The sequence below is a fragment of the Mandrillus leucophaeus genome, unplaced genomic scaffold (genome assembly GCF_000951045.1).
Source record: "Mandrillus leucophaeus isolate KB7577 unplaced genomic scaffold, Mleu.le_1.0 Scaffold166, whole genome shotgun sequence".
Lineage (NCBI taxonomy): Eukaryota > Metazoa > Chordata > Mammalia > Primates > Cercopithecidae > Mandrillus > Mandrillus leucophaeus.
Window position 1 is genome coordinate 2,984,580 of NW_012101654.1, and position 24,043 is coordinate 3,008,622.

The 24,043-nt window shown below is 41.3% G+C and overlaps 2 protein-coding genes across 2 annotated transcripts in view; one reads left to right on the top strand and one right to left on the bottom strand.

Moving 5' to 3' along the window:
* SYNJ2 (synaptojanin 2) overlaps nt 1–7,287 on the top strand; it is a 116,096-nt gene extending 108,809 nt beyond the window's left edge. Inside the window, exons 26-27 of the mRNA XM_011976439.1 lie at nt 1,122–1,300; nt 3,744–7,287. Of these exons, the coding sequence (XP_011831829.1) occupies nt 1,122–1,300; nt 3,744–4,490 (926 nt within the window). The 3' untranslated portion in view covers nt 4,491–7,287. The remainder of the gene's footprint in view (nt 1–1,121; nt 1,301–3,743) is intronic.
* A 14,649-nt stretch (nt 7,288–21,936) lies between these two features.
* SERAC1 (serine active site containing 1) overlaps nt 21,937–24,043 on the bottom strand; it is a 67,254-nt gene continuing 65,147 nt past the window's right edge. The window contains exon 17 of the mRNA XM_011976426.1: nt 21,937–23,924. Coding sequence (XP_011831816.1) covers nt 23,788–23,924 — 137 coding nt within the window. The 3' untranslated portion in view covers nt 21,937–23,787. The remainder of the gene's footprint in view (nt 23,925–24,043) is intronic.

Here is a 24,043-nt window from a genome sequence, read left to right on the forward strand (position 1 = left end):
CATGGGTGGACCTTGAAGAGATTATGCTATGTGAAAGAAAGAAAAAAAGGCCACATAGTGTATCATCCCCTTTTTATGAAATGGCCACAGCAGGCAAATTCATGGGGTCAGAAAGTTCTTCGTGCTTTCCAGGGACTGGACGGAGGCCTGGGTGGGGAGTGGCTGTTGACGGGTGTGGGGCTTCTTTTTTGTGTGATGAAAATGTTCTGGAGTTAGATAGTGTGATGGTGGCACAACTCTGAATATACTAAAAACCAGTGAATGGTACACTTAGAAAGGGTGAATTTCACAGTATGTGAATTATACGACAATAAAGCTGTTTAAAAAAAAAAATGCTAGAGATGTAGATGTTAGTAGAGGTTTGAAATCTACCTACAGTCCCAGCTTAACACTCTCTTGGTCATGGCCCCATTGAGATTTTTTTATGTTTGGATCATCTACCCTGAGAAATGTAAGTACACATGAGACTTTGCATATGATCTCAGGGTCATCCAGACTATCCACAGACCCCGGATCACCATCCCTGCTAGGAAGGTGAGCGTGAAAACCTGGGGCTGCTGGGTGCAGTGGCTCACGCCTATAATCCCAGCATTTTGAGAGGCCAGGGCAGGAGGATTGTTTGAGTCCAGGAGTTCGAGACAAGTCTGGGCAAGAGTGAGACCCTGTCTCTACAAAAATTTTAAAATTAGCTAGGCGTGATGGTTCCCACCGGTAGTTCCAGCTACTTAGGAGGCTGAGGTAAGTAGATTGCGTGAGCCCAGGAGTTACAGCAACATAACGAGACCTCATCTCTACTAAAAATTTTTTTTAATTAGCTGGGCGTGGCAGTGTTCACCTGTAATCCCAGCTACTAGGGAGGCTGAAGTGGGAGAATGGCTCGAGACTGGGAGGTTGAGACTGCAGTGAGCCATGATCATGCCACTGCACTCCAGCCTGGGTGACAGAGCGAGAGCCCATCTTAAAAAATAAAAAAGGAAAAATGCTGGGGCTGAACCTAGCTGGTTACTCCTGAAATACATTGAATTAGTAAATGACCCTTAGGATGTAGACTGTCTAAAGATGAAGTCATGCAGTGAATTGCCTGGTCCTTTACACTTCGGCCATGTGGTTTAATGTTTCAGGCACTTCCGAAGAAGCCCTAAGTGCCATGGCTCCAAGGGCCCCCGAAGCATCGTCTGAACCAGAGCCCATACCGGGGGCAGCCAAACCAGAGACCCCACAGGTGCCCCCGCTCCTGCCCCGTCGACCCCCACCCAGAGTTCCTGCCATCAAGAAGCCAACCTTGAGAAGGACAGGAAAGGTAAAAGCCTGGTAACATAAAACCTCTTACTCCTAAGTTGCTCACATGTCTCGATAGATAAGAATTGTGGCCTGTAATCCCAGCACTTTGGGAAGCTGAAGTGAGCGGATTACGAGGTCAGGAGTTCGAGACCAGCCTGACCAACATGGTGAAACCCCGTCTCTACTAAAAATAGAAAAATTAGCTGGGTGTGGTAGTGCACACCTGTAATCCCAGCTACTCAGGAGGCTGAGACAGGAACCTGGAGGCCGAAGTCACAGTGAGCCAAGATTGTGCCACTGCATTCCAGCCTGGGCGACAGAGTGAGACTCCATCTCAAAAAAAAAAAAAGAAATTCCCTATGGACAGCCTCATGTTCATGAGTCCTAGACACAGGCGTGTCTTTGGGGAAAGGTCTGACAACTGCTTCCTCCCTCATCCTACTGTGTCTTGGCTCTGGCTGAGAAGAACGAGGAGTCCACTGTCTTGCAGATTGTCAGTGTGACGAGAACAGCTTGGAGGCATTATGCTTCCTAAGTGTTCTGAGTCCCCAGAGGGAACCACGGTGGGATGCTTTTCCCCACGTGTTCTGGTACCGCCCATTTGCATGTAGTCTGTGTTGTGTGCACATGGTTTCAAGGCATTAGAAAAACAGTAACTGATTCCCAGATTCGCCATGTTCACATGCTTTCGTGTGGCCTCAGTCTACGAGAGGATCCACAGCTTTTCTTGCCACTTTTCTTGCAGATTGTTTTTTGCTCTCGCTCTCAAGCTTCTCAGCCTTGCTTACTGCTTCAAAGACATGAGTTTGTAAGGACAGTAGCAGCCCAAAGACTGGCATCTGTAGACACATCTGGATCTTCCGTTTGATCTCAGTGTTCTAGTAACGGACCCTCGGTAATCCCTTCCTGGTCGTCACAGCACGATGCTGCTTCTCTCCTAGAGAGTGTGAGGGGGGCTTCGGCTTCATTCTTGACAGCGCTTGCTTTGTATTTCCTGGGTTGCTCTTCTGTCCTACATTGGCTCATTACCATCCATCCCTTGTCCATGCCTCCTTACAAAGTGGACCTTTTTCCTCTGCCTTTTCCCCGTTCAGATGCTCCTCGACTTAAAATGGGGTGATGTCCCAATAAACCCATCATAAGTTGAAAAATATCTTGTCAAAACTGCATCTAATACACCTACCAAACGTCATAGTCTTGCTGACCTTGAACATGCTCAGAACACACACATTAGCCTATGGCTGGGAAAAAAAAAAAAAAAAACATTCAACACAGCCTATTTTATAATAATAAAAAGAAAAGATCAAACTTCAAAAATCGAAGTATGCTTTCTATGGAACGTTAGCACTTGCACAGTAGGGTAAAGTGGAAAATCCTCAGTGGAACCATTGTAAGTCGGGGACCACCTGCTTTGTCTTTTCTTGTAAAAGCCAGGAGCAGAAATGGATTCATTTTCCCAGCCTGCTGCACAGGAGTTAGAGTAAAAGGCTGTTGGAAAAGCGACTTTCTTTTCTTTTAGTTTTCTAAAGAACCTAAAGAAACACCGAAACGCCAATGTTTAACTAGTCTACTGATCACCTTTTCTGTACAAAAGCTTCATTTTGCCTGTGCAGTTGTTTTCTTTGTGACAGATTTGAACCAGAACCAAAGCAGTGTCAAGATTTCCATTTTTTACCAATATTTAAGTATAAAAGATTCAAGGAGCCAGGCACAGTGGCTCACGCCTGTAATCCCAGCACTTTGGGAGGCTAAGGCAGGCAGATCACCTGAGGTCAGGAGTTCGAGACCAGCCTGACCAACATGGTGAAACCCTGTCTCTACTAAAAATACAAAAATTAGTCAGGCATGGTGGCGGGCACCTGTAATCCCAGCTACTCGGGAGGCTGAGGCAGGAGAATCGCTTGAACCTGGGAGGCAGAGGTTGCAGTGAACTGAGATTGCACCATTGCACTCCAGCCTGGGGAACAAAGCGAGACTCCTTGTCAAAAAAAAAAAAAAAAAAAAATTCAAGGAGAAAGTATATCCATTAGTCCTTCAATCAGCTTAGTGTTGTAACACAAGTTACTTCACCCTAGCATGGTACAGACCATGAATCAGCCCAGGTTGCATCTTCAAAGAGTGTTTTCAGAGAGGTTTGCTTTCAATAAAGGAAAAGCATAACCCCATTTCCTAAAGTGACAAAGAAAAGTTTCTCTGATTATTTACTGTGGCCCTGGTTTTAAAATTTCCACTCATTTTCATTGGACCTGCTGTTGTGACCTGATACATGTGTGTTTCTCCTGTGCTTTTTCTTTTCCCTACCTGGTGACATTTCTGGCACCCCACACATTCTCAAATCTCGAATTTGCTAGAATGTCAGCTTGGTCTCATCTCTGTTCTCTGCTGACCACTCAGTGTTCTCTGATCCTCAGCTGCCCAGGTGTTGGCTTCTTATTTACACTCTTTGTCCCACCTTTTCTCAGCCCCTGTCACCGGAAGAACAGTTTGAGCAGCAGACTGTCCATTTTACAATCGGGCCCCCGGAGACAAGCCTTGAGGCCCCTCCTCTCGCGACAGTCCCTCAAGTCCCTCCTGTTCCCAAACCAAGAACATTTCAGCCTGGGAAAGCTGCAGAGAGACCAAGCCATGGAAAGCCGGCATCAGACGAAGCCCCTCCTGTGGCAGGAGCCTCCGTGCCGCCACCTCTGGAGGCACCATCTCTTGTGCCCAAGGTCCCCCCGAGGAGGAAGAAGTCAGCCCCCGCAGCCTTCCACCTGCAGGTCCTGCAGAGCAACAGCCAGCTCCTCCAGGGCCTCACTTACAACAGCAGCGACAGCCCCTCTGGGCACCCGCCTGCTGTGGGCGCCATTCTTCCACAAGGGGACTTACTCAGCACTTCATCTGCTACAAGCCCCGACAGCGATGGCACCAAAGCGATGACGCCAGAGGCAGCCCCTCTTCTTGGTGATTATCAAGACCCCTTCTGGAACCTTCTTCACCACCCTAAACTGTTGAATAACACTTGGCTTTCTAAGAGCTCAGACCCTTTGGACTCAGGGACCAGGAGCCCTGAAAGGGATCCCATAGACCCAGTGTCAGTTGGCACTTCAGCTGTGAAGGCGGAGCTGCCACCAGATCATGAACACAAAACCTTGGGTCACTGGGTGACAATCAGTGACCAAGACAAGAGGACAGCACTGCAGGTATTTGACCCACTGGCAAAAACATGACTGAGCAGCTTTGAAGGCTGCCCTCCTGTAGAATGCATACCTTCCTCCCTCTAGGGAGATACCTATTTAAAGGCACACTGGCCAAAACATTTGTGCATCTGTCACTCTTGTGTCGTTTACAAAAATCGTGTCTCTTATTCAGTAAGATGGTTAGTCAGCCACCAAAATATCTTTCACTCAAGACTTGTACATCTGAAGTTTCCTCTTCAAAGAGTGGGAACCTTCCTGTTAAATTTGGTGTATGGATTTTAAGAAAGGAATCTAGCAGATGAGGCCCAAGAAGTTCTCACCCATTGAGTTTTTAAATGGTTGTTCAGTTCATGTTGTACGTGGTGGGGATTTGTCTTTGGTTTTATTTGTATTTTACAGATTTGGTATAACATTTTGGGGAGCCACCTGATGTATAAAGTAAGGATTAGAGAAAGAGGTCATTGGGACCATTAATAGCTGTCCTGGCCCACTTAAACAAGGTTACAAAAAATCAGAGTCAACCTAATGACTAGACAGTACATTCCCATGAGCCTTCGTGTTTAACTGTGTACATGTGCATTAACCTTGATGATGGGTGAATCCCGGGGGAGCTGGGGTCATACACCGCTTTGCCTTTAAAGCATATATCATTAGCTTAACCTTATTTTAAACTAGCTGAAGCCTCCTGTGCCGTGTCTTAGACATTGCATCCCCTTTCAATTATTATAATCCTGAGCTGTGGTGTGCTACTGGAACCAATTTTTATCCACCATCTAATCCTTATTAAATGAAACCTCACAGATCCTTTTTTCCACTTATATTCCATGCATACCACATAAAAGCACACAGTGTAAAAACTCATGCTGACACGTGATACTGATTCTCATTGTTAGAATATGGAGAGTGTTTCAACCGCGTCTGTCCGGCTGGAGCTTCAGGATGGAAAGTGTTATGTGTCCCTGCATATAAGAATCCCCAGGCCGGTGTTTCTGGGTTTGCTTGTCTATATGTTTATTAGGTTTATTTTTTGCCTATACATTTTTCCCACGTTTCCAACAGCACTTCTCACCTATTCAATAACTGAAAAAGACATTACCATAGTGCTTTACATTTTTAAAGTAATGTTACAAAGTCTAGAATCCATTTGGATCAGATACCATGTTTTTGCTATTTAATAAGAAGTTCACTAGTGAAATCTTACTGTACTGCCTGTCGTATCTGGGAGCCTGGTACAGAGGCTTGTACAGCCGTGATCAAGTGTCATCCCTCACATGACTGGGGAATGTCTGTCCTAAACACTGACCGCTAGGATGGTAAGGATCATCTTGCCTGGGCTATGCCATGCTCTTGTTACCAATTAGACATCTGGAATTTCAGAATTAGTTTTCATTGTCACTATCAAGATATATTGCAGATTACTTAAATCTGGCCATCAAAACAAAAGTTACAACACGTATCTCTCTTCATCTGAAAACTAATACCTGGAAAAGGATAACAGAAAAAGGAATCCATGACCCACAGAGTTAGACAGATAAGATGCATAGTTAACCAATCATAAAAGGCGGTGTTTAAGTGATCAGGATTCCTTTAGTGGCAGTTACGTGCTTTATATGGCTTTTACCTCCATAATAAACACAAGAAATAAACAGAATGGTCCTTAACAGAGTCTGGGGGAGAGAGCAAGATGGGTTGCTTGGAGAAGCTGGTTTGCCAAGATACACATCGCTATTAACAGAGTCATAAATGAAATGAAATTGAAGAATTCATTCAAATGCTTTTTTCCCTATAACCTCTTTTCTTACCAAAAAGGAGGTAAATTTGAAAACAGATAAATGTAACAACCAGTCAAAGAAACAGGGGAAAAGTAAGCTCCTCCAAAGTTGCTTGCAGTGCTGGAAATAGATCTCGTTTTTAGGTTTTCTCCTTGTTCCAGATAGCACATAAATGGGACAGAGAATAAAATTTCTGCTAAAATAGGTGCTCATTTCCTAAGTAGCTCTTCAGAGTCTGACCGTACGTAAAAACACACAGAATTGTGTTGACCTGGGGAGGTGAATCACAAAGAAGTTACAAGGAGTTTAAGAGTTAAATGTTATTTGATCATGACTGTCAAATTTAGTGAACAACATAGATTGGATTTGGAGTTGGTAGTAGGTATAGTTCTCATACCAGAATTCTCTTTAAAAAAAAAAAAAAAAAAAAAAAAGGACAATTGGAATTGCCTTATTTATTTTTAAAATCAATGCTTACTAGCTGGTAGGATTCCCAGGTCAGCGGCAGAGTTGATTAAATAATCTTGACAATGAGCAGCTGCCGTCTTGGGGACTTCATTCTGTGGTTTTTTAAATATTTCATCTTTGATGCTACCATCCAGGGCTGCTTGTTGTGACCTTGTAGCTTATTTCGTTCCTGCTGTTCTCTAACGTGTGCAGTTCACGCAGACTGGTTTAGGTACTTCACAACTCACCATTGTTCTCTGACCCCAAGCCTAGTCCCTTTTACATCACCATCTTCTCAGATTTCTTGCCTATTCTTAAAATATGTTTTGGTTAATGATTGACTTAGGACATCAGCTCAAGCAATTCCTGTAACAGTTGAAAGTTGTTGAAGTTCAAGGCACATAATAAAATTCTCTCTGATGTGTGTGTAAGTATAAACAAAGTACTGTATCAAAGCGTTTGCTTTATAATGAAGTCATTTCATCTGTAAGGAAAGCTGCAAAGACTATTGGGGGACTAGTGATTAATAAAATCCTGTAATATTTTTTGAAGTGAAAATTTGTACTGAAGTTGTACGTAATACCTATTAAATGTTTTTGTCTTTTTTTTAATTGGGTTTATTTCTTTTCAGATATGAAGAGAACCTTAGAATATCTTTGGCTACCTTTCTGTTCTGGATCAAATGCAATTACTAGTTATTTAGTTATTCCTCTTGAGTTTGGGGTTTTTTTTTTTTTTTTTTTTTTTTTTTGAGACAGAGTCTCACTCTGTCTCCCATGCTGGAGTGCAGTGGTGCGATCTTGCTCACTGCAACCTCCGCCTCCCGGGTTCAAGCAATTCTCCTGCCTCAGTCTCCCTAGTAGCTGGGCTTACAGGCATGTCCCACCATGCCTGGCTAATTTTTTGTATTTTTAGTAGAGACGGGGGTTTCACCATACTGGCCAAGCTGGTCTCAAACTCCTGACCTCGTGATCCGCCTGCCTCAGCCTCCCCAAGTGCTGGGATTACAGGCGTGAGCCACTGTGCCTGACCAGTTCATTTTTTTAAACCATCAAATTAAGTTCAAAAAACAGAAAAGGAATCATTTTGTTAAGAATTTATGACTTGAACACTGCTAGCAGGGCTACTGCCATAACATATAATAATTTTATGCTACATTATCTACAAGACTTGAGAGATGCTAGAATTCATTTTCTGTTCGATTTTATAGCAAACTTACAAAAACTGAACTGCTAGCTTGAGTCCATTACAGCATAGAGGCAGGAGAAGTAAACACTCTTCAAGTTCTGTCTAGGTTTGCTCTGAGCTAATTAATACAAATGTTCTCTGATGATTTTCAGGAATAAGAATATAATCTCTAATAAATATGGCTAGTCCTTTCTGACCAGTAAGGAGGCATATGAATTCACTAAATCTGACAGAGAGTTGCAGAAACTTCCTTTCCAAGGGAGTGGGGGAGATAGGTTTAAAATGCACCCTCATCCAAGGCAAATTGTTTGCTTGTATCTCAGTGAGGTAATAAGAGTACAAATGAGGCTGGGCACGGTGGCGCATGCCTGTAATCTCAACATTTTGGGAGGCCAAGGCGGGTGGATCACCGGAGGCCGGGTGTTTGAGACCAGCCTAGCCAACATGGTGAAACTCTGTCTCTACAAAAATACGAAAATTAGCTGGGAGAGGTGGCACACACCTGTAATCCCAGCTACTCAGGAGGCTGAGGCAAGAGAATCCCTTTGAACCCAGGAGGCAGAGGTTGCAGTGAGCTGAGATTGCGCCACTGCACTCCAGCCAGAGTGTGACTCTGTTTCGAATAAATAAATAAATGAGTATAAATGAGAGAGTAATTGTGAACAGAGGGTTAGGGAAGATTTGGGAGAAGAGTAAAGAATTTTGGGCCAGGCGTGGTGGCTGACGCCTGTAATCACAGCACTTTGGGAGGCTGAGGCAGGCAGATCACGAGTTCAGGAGATCAAGACCATCCTGGCTAACATGGTGAAACCCCGTCTCTACTAAAAATACAAAAAATTAGCCAAGCATGGTGGCAGGCGCCTGTATTCCCAGCTACTCGGGAGGCTGAGGCAGGAGAATGGCATGAACCTGGGGGGCGGAGCTTGCAGTGAGCTGAGATCATGCGACTGCACTCCAGCCTGGGCGACAGAGCGAGACTCCGTCTCAAAAAGGAATTTTGAACTATTTTTAAAATATATTTTCAGAGGTGTTTTATGTTCACAGCAAAATTGCACAAAAAGTAGAGTTTCCATATCCTCCCTACCCCAACACATGCACAGCCTCCTCTACTACTGACATCCTCCCACCAGAGTGGTACCTTTGTTTCAGTCAGTTGACTACATTGATACATCATCCTCCCAAGTCCATAGTTTAGGGTTCACTTTTGGTGTTGCACATTCTATGGGCTTGGACAAGTGTATAATGACATGGATCCACCATTGCAGTATTATACAGAGGAGTTTCACTATCCTAAAAATCCTCTGGTTCCCACCTATTCATCCCTCCCTCCCTCTCAATCCCTGGCATCCACTTATCTTTTACTGTCTCCATGGTTTTGCCCTTTCCTGAGGTCATAGAGTTGGAATCACACAGTATGTAGTCTTTTCATGAGTGGATAGCTTTTTTTTTTTTTTAGTGCTGACTATAATCCATTGTCTGGATGTACCAGTTTATCCATTCTCCTACTGAAAGACATCTTAGTTGCCTCCAAGTTTTGGCAATTATGAATAAAGCTGCTATAAACATCTGTGTGCATGTTTTTGTGTGGACATAAGTTTTCTGTTCATTTGGGTAAATACGAAGGAATGTAATTGCTGGATCATATGGTAAAAATATGTCTGTAAGAAACTGCCAAGCTGTCTTCCAAAGTGGGAGTACCATTTTGCATTCCCTCCAGAAGTGAATGAGAGTTCCTGTTGCTCCACATCCTCACCAGCATCTGGTGCTGACAGTGTTTTGGGATTTTGGCCATTCTAACAGGTATGTAGTAGTGTCTTGTCTTAATTTGTGGTTTCTTAATGACATGATATTGAACATCTTGTATGTTTGCCATCTGTGCGTCTTCTTTGGTGAGGTATCTGTTCATATATTTGGTCTGGTTTTTAAATGGATAAAGTTCATTTTCTTACTGTTGAGTTTTAAGTGTTCTTCATACCTTTTGGATAATAGTCCTTTATCAGATACATCTTTTGTAAATATTTTCTCTGAGTCTGTGGCTTGCCTTTTCATTCTCTTGACATTGTCTTTTGCAGAGCAGAAAGGAGGATTAAGAATTTGAAAGGTAACAGAGTTGATTAAGAGGAAGGATGTTAGACAATGGGAAAGATGATTTCAGAGGACTTTATAGTTTAGGATTTTATTCTGTGTATAATAGAAGAAGTTTATTGTAGAAATATCTGAATAAATCTGTGTGGTAGAATGGTTAAAGTTATAGGCTTTGCCTGGGCTAATGGCAACTCTTCAAAGCATCTGGAATATAGTTTAGAAATGGTATGAAGTGAGCCCAACACTTTCTTCCTGAGGGATGTTTGTAGGAGGACCATTTGTTAAGTAATAAACCATTGCTCTTGCTTCCTGAATTAGGTTTCTCGAGGGGTTATTCAATTTTATTGACGTTTTCAAATAACAACTTTGGGATTTATATAACCTTTCTATTGTTTTCTTTTCTTCCTAGAGACAGGATCTCAGCCTGTCACACAGGCTGGAGTGCAGTGGCATGATCATAGCTCACTGTAGCCTTGACCTTCTGGGCTCAAGTGATCCTCCCACCTCAGGTCCCAAGTAGCTGAAACTATAGGGGCGTGCCACCATGCCTGGCTAGTTTCTTGTATTTTTTGTAGAGAGAGGGTTTTACCATGTTGCCCAGGCTGGTCTCGAACTCAAGCAGTCCTCCCGCCTTGGCCTCCCAAAGTGCTGGGACTACGGGTGTGAGTCACCATCCCCAGCTCCTTCTGTATTGTGTTTAAAAATATTTGGCCAGTGCAGTGACTCACACCTGTAATCTTAGCATTTTGGCAGGCAGATCATTTGAGTTTAGGAGTTCAAGACCAGCCTGGCCAAATATGGGAAAAACCTATCTCTACTATAAATACAAAAATTAGCCAGGCATAGTGGTGCACACCTGTAATCACAGCTACTTGGGAGGCTGAGGCACAAGAATCGCTCGAACCCAGGAGGCAGAGGCTGCAGTGAGCCAAGATTGCGCCACTGCACTCCAGCCCGGGTGACAGAGGGAGACTGTCTAAAAATATATTTTTTCTTTGTTTTTTTTAAACATCTTTCATTAATTTTAACATTAACTTGGATCTGTTTTGCACTTTGAATATTGTTCCTTTCCTAATCTTAATAGTAGAACTGGGTTTTTTATTTTTAGTCTTTCATAGTTCATAATAAAGATATTTAATTAAACGTTTTCCTTTGATTTTGGCTTTAACTGCACCCTATACATTTTGGATGAATTTTCTCCTTGTCATTAATTGCTAGATTGTAATTTGTCATTATTTTCTCTTTGATCCACTGGTTATTTAGGAGACTGTATAATTTCCAAGTAAATTGTTTTTTTGTTTTGTTTTGTTTTGTTTTTGGGGGGTTTTGTTGGCATTTTAAGTTGCTTTCCCCTAATTTTATTGGCCTGTGATCTGAGACTATGACCTAGAAAACCATCTACTTTTAAAAATGTATTAACGTTCGATGTGGCCATGTGCAGAATTGATTTGTGAAGTGGTTTCATCAATATAATTTTTTTTTAAGCATAGGGTAAAGAATTGTGTGTGTGAGAGAGAGAGAGAGAGAGAGAGAGAAATTGATTTGCTGTCAACTACACTCTACCTGCTGGAACAGGTCTTTGTGCAAGGCAGATCTGTGGGGGATGGTGAAGGCTCTACTTCTAGTTCCAAAGTGATGCCCTCACCTTGCTCCTACCAAGATTCCTTAGATCTTGCTGAATAGATGTTTTGCAATTTGTCATAAGCCTTTTGGTCAATCTCTAGAGACACTGAATGATTGCTTCTGCTAATTCTGAGCAGTTTAATAGATGTCTTTCTGGGGGAGAGGTTTCCCTGAGCAGCTCATGCAGCTGTTCCAGAATGTAGACCCTTTGAGCTCTCTGTGTTCTGTGCCATTGACCTGCTAGTCTGTCTATCTGTGTGCCAATACAGCATTGTCTTATTTCATTTAAGTTTGATATCTAATAAGCATTCCCACCATATCCTTTTTCTTTAAGAGTATTTTGGCTATTTTTGAGACTTTGTATTTTTATATCTTTTTTCTTCTTCTTCTTTTTTTTTTTTTTTGAGACAGAGCCTCGCTCTGTCGCCTAGGCTGGAGTGCAGTGGCGCAATCTCAACTCACTGCAAGCACCGCCTCCCAGGTTCACGCCATTCTCCTTCCTCAGCCTCCCGAGTAGCTGGGACTACAGGCGCCCCCCACCACCCCCGGCTAATTTTTTGTATTTTGAGTAGAGACGGGGTTCACCATGTTAGCCAGGATGGTCTTGATCTCCTGACTTCGTGATCTGCCCACCTCGGCCGCCCAAAGTGCTGGGATTACAGGCGTGAGCCACCATGCCCAGCCTATATCAATTTTAAAATCAATTCAAGTTCCATTTTTTAAAAACCTGTTGGACTTTGGGAGGCCGAGACGGGTGGATCACGAGGTCAGGAGATTGAGACCATCCTGGCTAACACGGTGAAACCTCGTCTCTACTAAAAAATACAAAAACTAGCTGGGCGAGGTGGTGGGCGCCTGTAGTCCCAGCTACACGGGAGGCTGAGGCAGGAGAATGGCATAAACCCGGGAGGCGAAGCTTGCAGTGAGCTGAGATCCGGCCACTGCACTCCAGCCTGGGCGACAGAGCGAGACTCCGTCTCAAAACAAAACAAAAACCTGTTGGAATTTTTGGGATTGCATGGAATAGAATAGACAGCTTTACAGTATTGAGTCTTCAGTCCAAGCACATCTCTTCATTTAAGGTTTTCCTTGACGTGTCTTAGTTTTTAACTTGTTATAAAAAGTTTCGGACATACATGAAATCAGAGGGAATAGTCTGGACCCTCGCGTATCTGTCACCTGGGATTTAACAGTAATAACACTTTGCTATATTTGCTATATATTTTTCCTTTGCTGAAATATTTTAAAGCAATTCTGCTATTATACTTGACTCCTCGGTACTTTCAACATGTCTCCAACATTTTCTTTCATAACCTTAATGTCATTATTATATCTAACAGACAATAATTCTTATTTTAAAATTCATTTGCTATTTTTTACTACTATACTTATAGACTTTTTATACTGAATGCATCAGCACCCTTGCCAAACTCTCAAAATTCTAACAATTTACTGTATTTTGATACACCTAGTATGCTATCAATTATCAGATACACCATTTATGTACCATCATTCTTAAGAAGGCTTCCAACTAAATTATGACTCAGTATGTATTGCGAGATGCAGCCCAATTACAGAGATGTTAAAATATTATAAAATGTGTCTTGGAATTGATAAAACATGGCATCTGTGGATTCTTTTGGATTTTCTATGTAAATAATCATATCAGCAAACAATGAATTTTGTTTACTCCTTTCTCATCCTTGTATCTTTGTGTCTTTTTCTTACAGAGTTGGCTAGGATATTTAGTACGATGTTAAAAATGCTGCTGGTAGGCATTCTTGTGTTATTCCTGTTCTCAGAGGGAAGATGTTAATATTTTTACCACTAAGTATGGTGTTTATTGTTTTTTTCTTTAAATGTCCTTTATTGAGAAAATTCTCTTCCTGGCTTGCTAAGTTTATCTTTTGCATGAATAGTGGTTGAATTTTATCAGATATTTTGTGTGTATTGCAATGATTATGATTTTTCCTTTTGTTTAATATGGTGAATTACATTGATCAATTTTTCAGTGCTAAGCAAACCTTGCATGCATCGTGTAACTCCAACTTGGGCAGATTATTTTATCCTCTTAAATATTGCTGACTTTAATTTGTCGATATTTTTGCTTGGGATTTTTGCAGCTACATCCATAAGTGAGAACAGCTTGTAACTCTCCCTTTTTTATACTGTCCTTGAATGGTTTTGATATCAGTTTTGTTAACCTCATAAAATGAGCTGAGGACTACACTCTTTTCTATTAACTGGGAAAACTTGATAATATTGGAACTATTTCCTCCTTAAACTTTCAGTAGCACTCACCAGTCTAGCTCTGTCTAGGTTTGTTCTAAGCTAATTAAAATATAGGTCATAAATGTTCTCTGATGATTTTCAGCAATAAGATTATACTGATAATCTTGAAGTAATAAATATGGCTAGTCCTTCCTGACCAGTAAGGAATAGTACATTGAATTCACTTGGGCCTATAGTTTGTGAGATTTTAAAACCACTTATTCTATTCCTTTTATAGGAATAGGACTATAAAAGCAGCACACCAACATGGCACATGTATACAAATGTAAGAAACCTGCACGTCGTGCACATGTACCCTAGAACTTAAAGTATAAAAAAAAAAAAAAAAGAATAATAGTTCCCATCTTGCTCATTCCTGTTCACATAGAAAAGATGTCCATGATACAGTAATTAAGTTAATAAATAAGTTTCAGAACTGTGAGAAAAAAAAGTTTTCTACTTCATGGGCAACTTGGGTAAGCTGTATTTTCCTTGGAGTTTTCTATTAAAAATTTAATAATATTGGCCTGAAAGTACTTCTTAATATCCTCTTATCTTTTAATGTGTGCGCGGTAATGGTATTTCCTCTTCGTTCCTAATATCGGCAATTTGTGCCTCTTTTCACTTGATTGGTCTAACGGTTTGTCAACTATTAGTCTTTTCAAATAGTCAGCTTCTAGTTTTGCTGAGGTTCTATTTTGTTTTTTTCTATTTCATTAATTTATGTTCTTTTAAAATTCTTCCATCTATTTTCCTTGGTTTTATTTCACTGTTCATTTTTCTAACTTCTTGAGATGCTTAGCTCATTTGACCATATGAGCTAATATGGTCAAATGTGAAAAGAATATATATTCTCTATTCCTTGGATACAGTATAGGGCTCTAAATATTCCAGCAGGTCAAGAGAGGTGTGTTAAAAATCTCCTGTGGCATCTGTTTCTTTTTGTAGTTTTCTCCATTTTTATAGTATATAATTTTTATGTCATGTACTCACATTCATACACAATTAAAATTTACCATTTTCCTAGTGAATTTAATCTTTTTTGTTTGGTTTTTCTGAGACAGAGTCTCACTCTGTTGTCTAGGCTGGAGTGCAGTGTGACTCGATCTTGGCTCACTGCAATCTCCGTCTCCCAGGTTCAAGTGATTCTCCTGCCTCAGCCTCCCAAGTAGCTGAGATCACAAGCACACGCCACCAGGACTGGCTGATTTTTGTATTTTTATTTATTTTGAGGTGGAATCTAACTTTGTCGCCCAGGCTGGAGTGCAGTGGCATGATCTCAGCTCACTGCAACCTCCACCTCCCACGTTCAAGCAATTCTCCCACCTCAGCCTCCCAAGTAGCTGGGATTACAGGCGCCCACCACCATGCCTGTAATTTTAGTAGAATTTTTGTATTTTCAGTAAAATTTTTGTATTTTTAGTAGAGATGGGGTTTCGCCATGTTAGTCAGACTGGTCTCAAACTCCCGACCTCAAGTGATCCGCCGGCCTCGGCCTCCCAAAGTGCTGGGATTACAGGCTTGAGCCACCACACCCAGCCTGAATTTAATCTTTTATCACCATGAAGTAACCCTCTTTTTCTCTAATAATAATTATTCTTGCCCTGAAGTGTTCTGATAGCTACACCAGGTTTCTTTTGGTGTCTGTGTGACGTCTTTTTCCATCTTTTTTATTTTGAGCCTTTCTGTAGCCAATGTGTCAAGATGGGTCTCATAAACATACAGTAGGGTGTTATTTCTTACCCAGTCTGACATACTCTCTTTTAACTTGGGCATTTAGTTCATTTACATTTAATGCAATCATTACTATATTTGGGTTTTAATTTGCCATGCCATTTTGTGCTTTCTCTTAATACCATCTGTTCCTTATTTCTTTTCCCCTCGGTTTGTGCCTTAAGATTTTTATTTATTCCCCTTTTTCTTCTCTCCTAGTTCAGAATTCATTATACACTATTTTTTGTCTATTATTGGTTATCTTAGAAACAAGACATATCATTAAATTCTCAAAGTCTAGTGATAATCATTATTGTTTTACCTTTCTCATGAATAATGCAACAACCTTGGAGCATTTTAACTCCATTTATTCACCCCCAACTTATACGCTATAGTTGCTGTGCATTTTAATTTTACATATTTTAACACCTACTTGATACATTGTTTTATGAAATTTTTATTTAATTTTTCCTAGTAGTTACCTCTTTTTTCACTCTGCATTCTTTCTTGAATTCCAGTGCCTCTGGCTGGATCATTTGCCTTCTGCCTTCCATTAATGAAGGTCTGCTGGCAGTAAACTCTTTTGCTTTATATAAAATGTCTATTTCACCTTAATATTTTAGGTGTTTATGATTTTTACTGGATGTATAATTCTAGATTGGAAGTGGTTTTCTTTTAGCACATTGACAATATCTTTCCAATGTCTTCCGGCTTCCATTGACTGATGACTTCTCAACAGCAGCAATTTTAACTGTTGTTCTTTACACTTTTTTCTCTAACTACTTTTAAGTTCTTCCTCTTGTCTTGGCTTTTCTGCAGTGTCCCTAGTCTCTGTATAGATGCAGATTTATTTTTATATCCTCTGTTTCGGATTAACTTCTTCAGTCTGTGGATAAGTGTCTTTCATCAGTTCTGGAAACTTCTCAAACATTATCTCTTCAAATACTGCCTCTAAGACATTCTCTCTCTCCTTCTGCTACTCTAACCTTATGGCAGACTTTCTTATCTTTTTACTTGTCTATGTCCTTAGTCTCTCTTCCATATTTTCTACCTTTAGTTTCTCTGTACTACGTTCTGAATACTTTCTCTTTCTGACCTCTCTTCCAGTTCACAAACTTTCTTCAGGTGTAATCTAATTTCAACTAGTTTCCTTGTCTAGAATCTATTTCTATTCTAAGTCAAATCTACTTCAGACTTTCTAAAACCTAAGTCATTACATAAGCCTGTGTATGAAGATATTTCAACCTTGTGTTTTAAAAAAACATGCTAAGCATAGTTGTTTAATCATCTGTGTCTAATAGTGCCAGTATCTCAAGTTTTGTTTATTTATTTATTTGGCACAGGGATCTGTTCTGCTGCTGTTCTCATTCATGGTATCTTATTTCCTTGTATGCCTGGTTATCTTTATTCACTGATAAGGCATTTGAAAAACTATTTGTAGGAATAATTTAAAGGCTGGGGTGAATATATCCTCCTAATTTGCTTTGGTCAGATGCCTGGAGACACTCCCAGTCTGGAATCCTCTTAACTCAAGTGGTGGGCTTGGGATTCCTTGAATCACCCAAGAGTCACGAGCACAGTATATTTCCTTCTAGGTCATCCTTACTTTGTGTATATAGCCCTCTGCAGTCCCAGCTTAATGTGTTTGGGACTATCCGACTCCTTTGGCAAGCCCTGGTCTTTAACTTCTGTCCCTCTTACCTTGGGAATTTGCCAAAACCATAGCTCCATTTCTTGGTTGCTGCTTTTGGCTCTGCAAATGACTTCAAAGTGGGACCTTGTACAAAGAGACCCAACTAAAGAAGTTAAGTGGGGTCAGAAATACAGATCCCTGCTCTATGTCCCAAGCCATATGCTGGAAGAAGAAAGGCCTTTTAAAAATTATCTGCTGAGCTGTGATTGCACCACTGCACTCCAGCCTGGGTGACAGAGACCTTGTCTCAAATAAATAAATAAACAAATATTATCTGCCCACAGGGGACTTTCTTTTTTTGTAATTGTCTGCATACTGAGGTTGCCAAATATGTGAGTGGCACCCTTGCCTCAAGCCAATGTAGTTCTGCTTGCTGGTCTCCTCTTCAGTTTGTTGCCTTTTCCTGCACCTTTTTGTTTTGTTTTGTTTTGTTTTTTGAGGTGAAGTCTTACTCTGTCACCCATGCTGCATGATCTCAGCTCACTGCAACCTCCACCTCCCGAGTTCAAGGGATTCTCCTGTGTCAGCCTCCCAAGTAGCTGGGATTACAAGAACCCACCACCACGCCTGGCTGATTTTTGTATTTTTAGTAGAGAAGGGGTTTCACCATGTTGGCCAGGCTGGTCTTGAACTTTTGACCACAGGTGATCCACTCTCCTCGGCCTCCCAAAGTGCTGGAACTACAGGCATAAGCCACCACGCCCAGCCTCCTGGACTCTATTTCTATAGATAAAATAATGGGCCAGGCACAGTGGCTCGCGCCTGTAACCCCAGCACTTTGGGAGGCCAATGTGGGCAGATCACCTGAGGTCAGGAGTTCAAGACCAGCCTGGCCAACATGGTGAAACCCTGTCTCTACTAAAAATACAAAAATCAGCAGGGCGTGGTAGCACACACCTATGATCCCAGCTACTCGGGAGGCTGAGGCAGAAGAACTGCTTGAACCCGGGAGGCAGAGGTTGCAGTGAGCCAAGATTGTGTACTCCAGCCTGGGCGACAGAGCAAGACTCTGTCTCATAATAATAATAATGATGATAATATTTTGGCCAATAAATCATTATTTTCTTTGTAGCTCTTTGATCAATTAAAAACATTTTGTTGGCCAGGAGTGGTGGCTCACGCCTGTAATCCCAGCACTTTGGGAGGCTGAGGCGGGCGGATCACGAGGTCAGGGGATCGAGACTATCCTGGCTAACACGGTGAAAGCCCGTCTCTACTAAAAATACAAAAAAAAATTAACCGGGCATGGTGGCGGGTGCCTGTAGTCCCAGCTAATTGGGAGGCTGAGGCAGGAGAATGTTGTGAACCCAGGAGGCGGAGCTTGCAGTCAGCCGAGATGGCGCCACTGCACTTCAGCCTGGGCAACAGAACGAGACTCCATCTCAAAAAGAAAAAAAAAAATTTCCTCTAGATTCTTTAATTGTCCTCACTGGGAGATTAGATCCAAATGATCTATCCTGCTATTACTGAAAGCAGAAGCCTGTTATTATTATTTTTTTGTTTTTTTGAGACGGAGTCTCACTCTGTCGCCCAGGCTGGAAGTGCAGTAGCCAGATCTCGGCTCACTGCAAGCTCTGCCTCCCGGGTTCATGCCATTCTCCTGCCTCAGCCTCCCGAGTAGCTGGGACTACAGGCGCCCGCCACCTCGCCCAGCTAGTTTTTTGTATTTTTTAGTAGAGACGGGGTTTCCCCGTGTTAGCCAGGATGGTCTCGATCTCCTGACCTCGTGATCCGCCCATCTCGGCCTCCCAAAGTGCTGGGATTACAGCCTTGAGCCACCGCGCCCGGCCTATTATTTTTTAAGATATCTTTTTCACTAATATTCCAGTTTATGTTGCAATAACTTGATCAATAAGCACAGTGGCTATTATTTGGATTTTGACTTTTATAGAGCTTTCTTTTTAGAATAAATTGTGTATCAAAGTAACAAATGCTCAGCTGGGCACAGTGGCTCACGCCTACAATCCCAGCACTTTGGGAAACTGAGGCAGGTGGCTCACTTGAGGTCAGGAGTTCCAAACCAGCCTGGCCAACATAGTGAAATCCCCCATCTCAACTAAAAATACAAAAATTAGCCGGGTGTGGGTGGCAGGCACCTTTAATCCCAGCTACTTGGAAGGCTGAAGCAGGAGCATTGCTTGTACCCGGGAGGCGGAGGCTGCAGCAAGCCGAGATCATGCCACTGCACTCCAGCTTGCGTAGGAGTGAGACTCTGTCTCAAAAAAAAAAAAAAGTAATAAATACTCATAAAATTAAGCATTAAAGTATCAAGTTAAAAGTTCACCCAAAATCTATCCAAAAGTAATCATAAACATTATTTTAGAAATCTATGTGTATTATATATTATAGTGTCAGGGATTTTACTATACATATACACAGAGGTTTCTAGAATATAGATATAAAACATGTGTTTATTAAATGTAGATTAAATATATTAAATATATATTCTAGAATACATATGTATTTAATGTTTAATATTTACTAGATGACATAGAATGCTATGTCATATAGTAAATTGTTTAATATTAATGACATAGTATGATGGCATACTATATGTCATTATCTAATAAACTTAATTTACTTTAAGCTAAGGTAAAACTAGAACTGCACAGTATTCCCCAAGTTCTTGCAGGTTTGAGCATGCCGGTCCATTACCTTTGTACCCATTTCAAGGGCAACTTAGCTGGGCACACAATTCTTTCTCTCCAACATTACTGTTTTCTAACATAAGTGTTTTTGTTTTTAGGGTTTTTGTTTGCATTTTAAAGTGTGCTATTTTCATTCTTTTTTTTTGAATGTCTGGATTTAATTAAGAAGCAAATTTGTCAGGAAAGGCACATAGGTCCCTATTCCTTGAGGTGATGTTCACAATGCCTGTCTATTGCCTTTACAATTGAATAACTTACCTATTATCTTCTAATTATTTTATTTTGCTTCTGCATCTATTGTGGTTCCATATCCATCCAGCCACCTCTCTATTAATAGAATTTTCATCCATTTCTTTTTCTTTGAGACAGAGTCTCGCTCTGTCGCCCAGGCTTGGAGTACAGTGGCGCAATCTCAGCTCACTGCAACCTCTGCCTCCTGGGTTCAAGCGATTCCTCTGCCTCAGCCTCCCAAGTAGCTGGGATTACAGGTACGCACCACACCTAATTTTTTTTTTTTTTTTTCCAGTAGAGATGGGGTTTCACCATGTTGGTCAGGATGGTCTCAATCTCCTGACCTCATGATCTGCCCACCTTGGCCTCCCAAAGTGCTGGGACTACAGGCATGAGCCACCATGCCCGGCCCCATGTCTGTTCTTTAATGTGCTGTTTCTACTTCTGTAATTGTGCTGATTTGATTTTCAAGTGGTTTCCACCTGCTCCTTCATCACTTTTTTGTTGTTGTTCAGGGATTATATTTCCTTTTGGAATTGCACCTTCAGCCATCATTTTATACAGATGTTCCTTATGATGCGGCTGCATCCCCATAAACCCATTGTAAGTCAACAATGCATTTAACACTCTGATAGGCCGGGCACGGTGGCTCACGCCTGTAATCCCAGCACTTAGGGAGGCCAAGGTAGGTGGATCACGAGGTCAGGAGATGGAGACCATCCTGGCTAACTCGGTGAAACCCCGTCTCTACTAAAAATACAAAAAATTAGCTGGGCGTGGTGGTGGGTGCCTGTAGTCCTAGCTACTCGGGAGGCTGAGGCAGGAGAATGGCATGAACCTGGGAGGCAGAGCTTGCAGTGAGCGGAGATCACGCCACTGCACTCCAGCCTGGGCAACAGAGGGAGATGATGTCTCAAAAAAAAAAAAAAAAAAAACACTCTGATAAACCCATTGTGAACTGAAAAAATTGTAAGTTGACCCATCATTAAGCCAGCGACCATCTGTACTTATTTTGCTTTACTGTGTTGTTTATGTGCTATGCCATTTCTTTTAATCTTGCTTATGTATAATTTTACCCAGACCCCTACCTGCCTGATAAATGGAAGGTGGACCCTCCATTTCACAGACGGAATAAAAAGAAAAGGTAAGTGGCTCTCCTGGAAAACTACTCTAATTTAGTTAGGAATATACTGGATATCTCTTCCACATCTTATTTTTAAAGCACAGCTGTATTCGTTCTATTAAAAATTTAAGAAACAGGGTTTCCATTCCATTACTCTGAATTAACGAACAGTTGTTTCAAATGTTGTTTATCTGCCATGGCTCACAGAAAGCAGAACAAGAAAATGTGCTAAACAGGGCCAGGTGTAGTGGCTCACGCCTGTAATTGCAGCATTATGGGAGGCCGAGGCAGGTGGGTCACAAGGTCTAGAGATCGAGACCATCCTGGCCAACATGGTGAAACCCCGTTTCTACTAAAATACAAAAATTAGCTGGGTGTGGTGGCGCGTGGCTGTAGTCCCAGCTACTCGGGAGGCTGAGGCAGGAGAATCGCTTGAACCTGGGAGGTGGAGGTTGCAGTGAGCCGAGATCACGCCACTGTGCTCCAGCCTAGGCAACAGAGCAAGACTCCATCTCAAAAAAAAAAAAAAAGAAAAGAAAATGTATTAAACATATCTACCCCTTCTTCCCATGTTATCACATTAGATAGTACATTTGTTGTTAGCAACTATCATATTTGCTATATCTACATACAGCAATAAATAAGTGGGTTTTGCTAGATTGTTGTATATGAAACAATCATATGCTGATAGGGTTTATTGATGAGCCATTTACCTTCAGATACTGTACTCCAGTTTTAGCTTTGACTATCTCATTCTACAAAAGTCTACCATCTTCAAAATTTAAGCATAGACTTACCATTTGACCAGCAATTCCACCGAAGAAAATCAAAAACATCTATCCACACAAAAATTTGTACACAAATGATCATGGTAGCATTATTTATCACAGACAAAAAATGAACAAAACCTAGATGTCCATCAGCTGATTGGATAAACATGGCATATCACACAATGGAGTAATTTTGGCCATAAAAAGGAAGTACTGATACATGCTATATCATGAATGAACCTTGAAAACATGCTAATAGAAGGAAGGCAGAGAGGGCCACATATTGTACAATTCCATTTACATAAAATCCCCAAATCCATAGAAACAGAAAAGAGATTAGTGTTTACCGCAGACTGGGGAAAGCAGAGGTGGGAACTGACTGCTCATGGGCATGGGGTTCTTTTGGGGATGATGAAATATCCTGAAATTAGAGAGCAATGATGGTGCACAACTCAGCGAACTATATACTAAAAACCAATGAACTGAGGCTGGGAACAGTGGCTCTGGCCTATAATCACAGCACTTTGAAAGGCCAAGGCAGGAGGGTGGCTTGAGACCAGGAGTTTGAGACCTGGGCAACACAGTGAGACCCTGTCTCTATAAAAAAGTTGTTTTTTTTTTTTTAATTAGCCGGGTACGGTGGCATGCACCTGTAGTCCTAGCTGCTTGGGAGGCTGAAGCAAAAGGATCTCTTGAGCCCAGGAGTTTGAGGTTACAGTGAGCCATGATCATGCCACTGCACTCCAGCCTGGGCAACAGAGTGAGACCCTGTCTCTAAATAACAACAAAAAAGAATTGTAAAATTTAATAGGGTGAATCTTATGGTATGTAAATTAACTCAATAATGCTTTACTCTAAAGAAAAAAACACGATTTCCTACTTCTTGCATGCTATAGAGGTCAATTAATACCACTTCCAAATGAGCAGGGAAGACAGGTTTACTTTATTTAGTTAAAGAGAATCTGAGAATCTTGATACTAAGAATTGCTAATTCATTTAATGGCTTAGAATAGTTTTATTTCATACTGTGATCAATAATGGATTAGCTACTTTATCCTTATCTAGGACCAATTCCAAGCATAGGCAACTACAGTCTGGAAAGAATTATTATAAGCTAGAATTTTTCTAAAAAAGAAAAAGATTTGTTCTCAGCAATATGAAAATAGATACAAGGAACTGACCCAGACACGACAATAGGTCTAATGAAGTTAACACCAGTAATAATGTGTCAGATAAAAGGTAGAACTGAAAGCTAAAAACTCAAACTTTAAAAAACTGACACATTTTTAAAATGTAGAGCAAATCAATACCTAGAAGTACAAGAGTCTTTAATGTTCTAGTTCATTCTTCTCTCTATTTTAGGTACTCTCTTAATGGCATTTTTATGGTGAGTTGAGTTAATGGTAGCTCTCCCCTCAGAACCTGCTGTGCCCCTCCTGCATGCGCCGGGAAAGTCACAGATGGGAAAGGGCACTGTCTCACAGCAGTCACCAGGCCCAATACCGCAAACCATAAAGTAGCACACAGGGACTTCTTTACGCCAAAGGAGCCCAATCCAGCCTTTCCTTCTGTGCCTGCCACTGCCGGGTTGATACTTTACAGCGCTTGAAGGGAGAACAATGTTCTGTAGTCTGCAACACACTCCAGACCATGTTGACGCTATGATCACTATGTTTACATGATTGGTTAGAGCTTAAAAGGAGAAACAGAACACCAAGTTTCTTGCACTGAATTCACATATGAAAACTGGAAGAGGACAACTGTTAGTTTTCAAGGTCTTTGGCTAAAGTTTCACGGATGAATTGTAAAGTACGCTGGTACAAAAAAGCATCCTTTTTCTTTGGTTTACAAATGTTCAAATGGTTAACATCCACAGGAATTAGATCTCCAATGCCTAAATCTGAAGAAAACAAAAAAGTCAATAAACCTAAGTAAAAATATAAGCTTTCCCCTTGACAATACTGAAAGGGGCCAAATAGATAGTTCCAGATATTGCTTTGGTTGTGACAAGGGACTCTT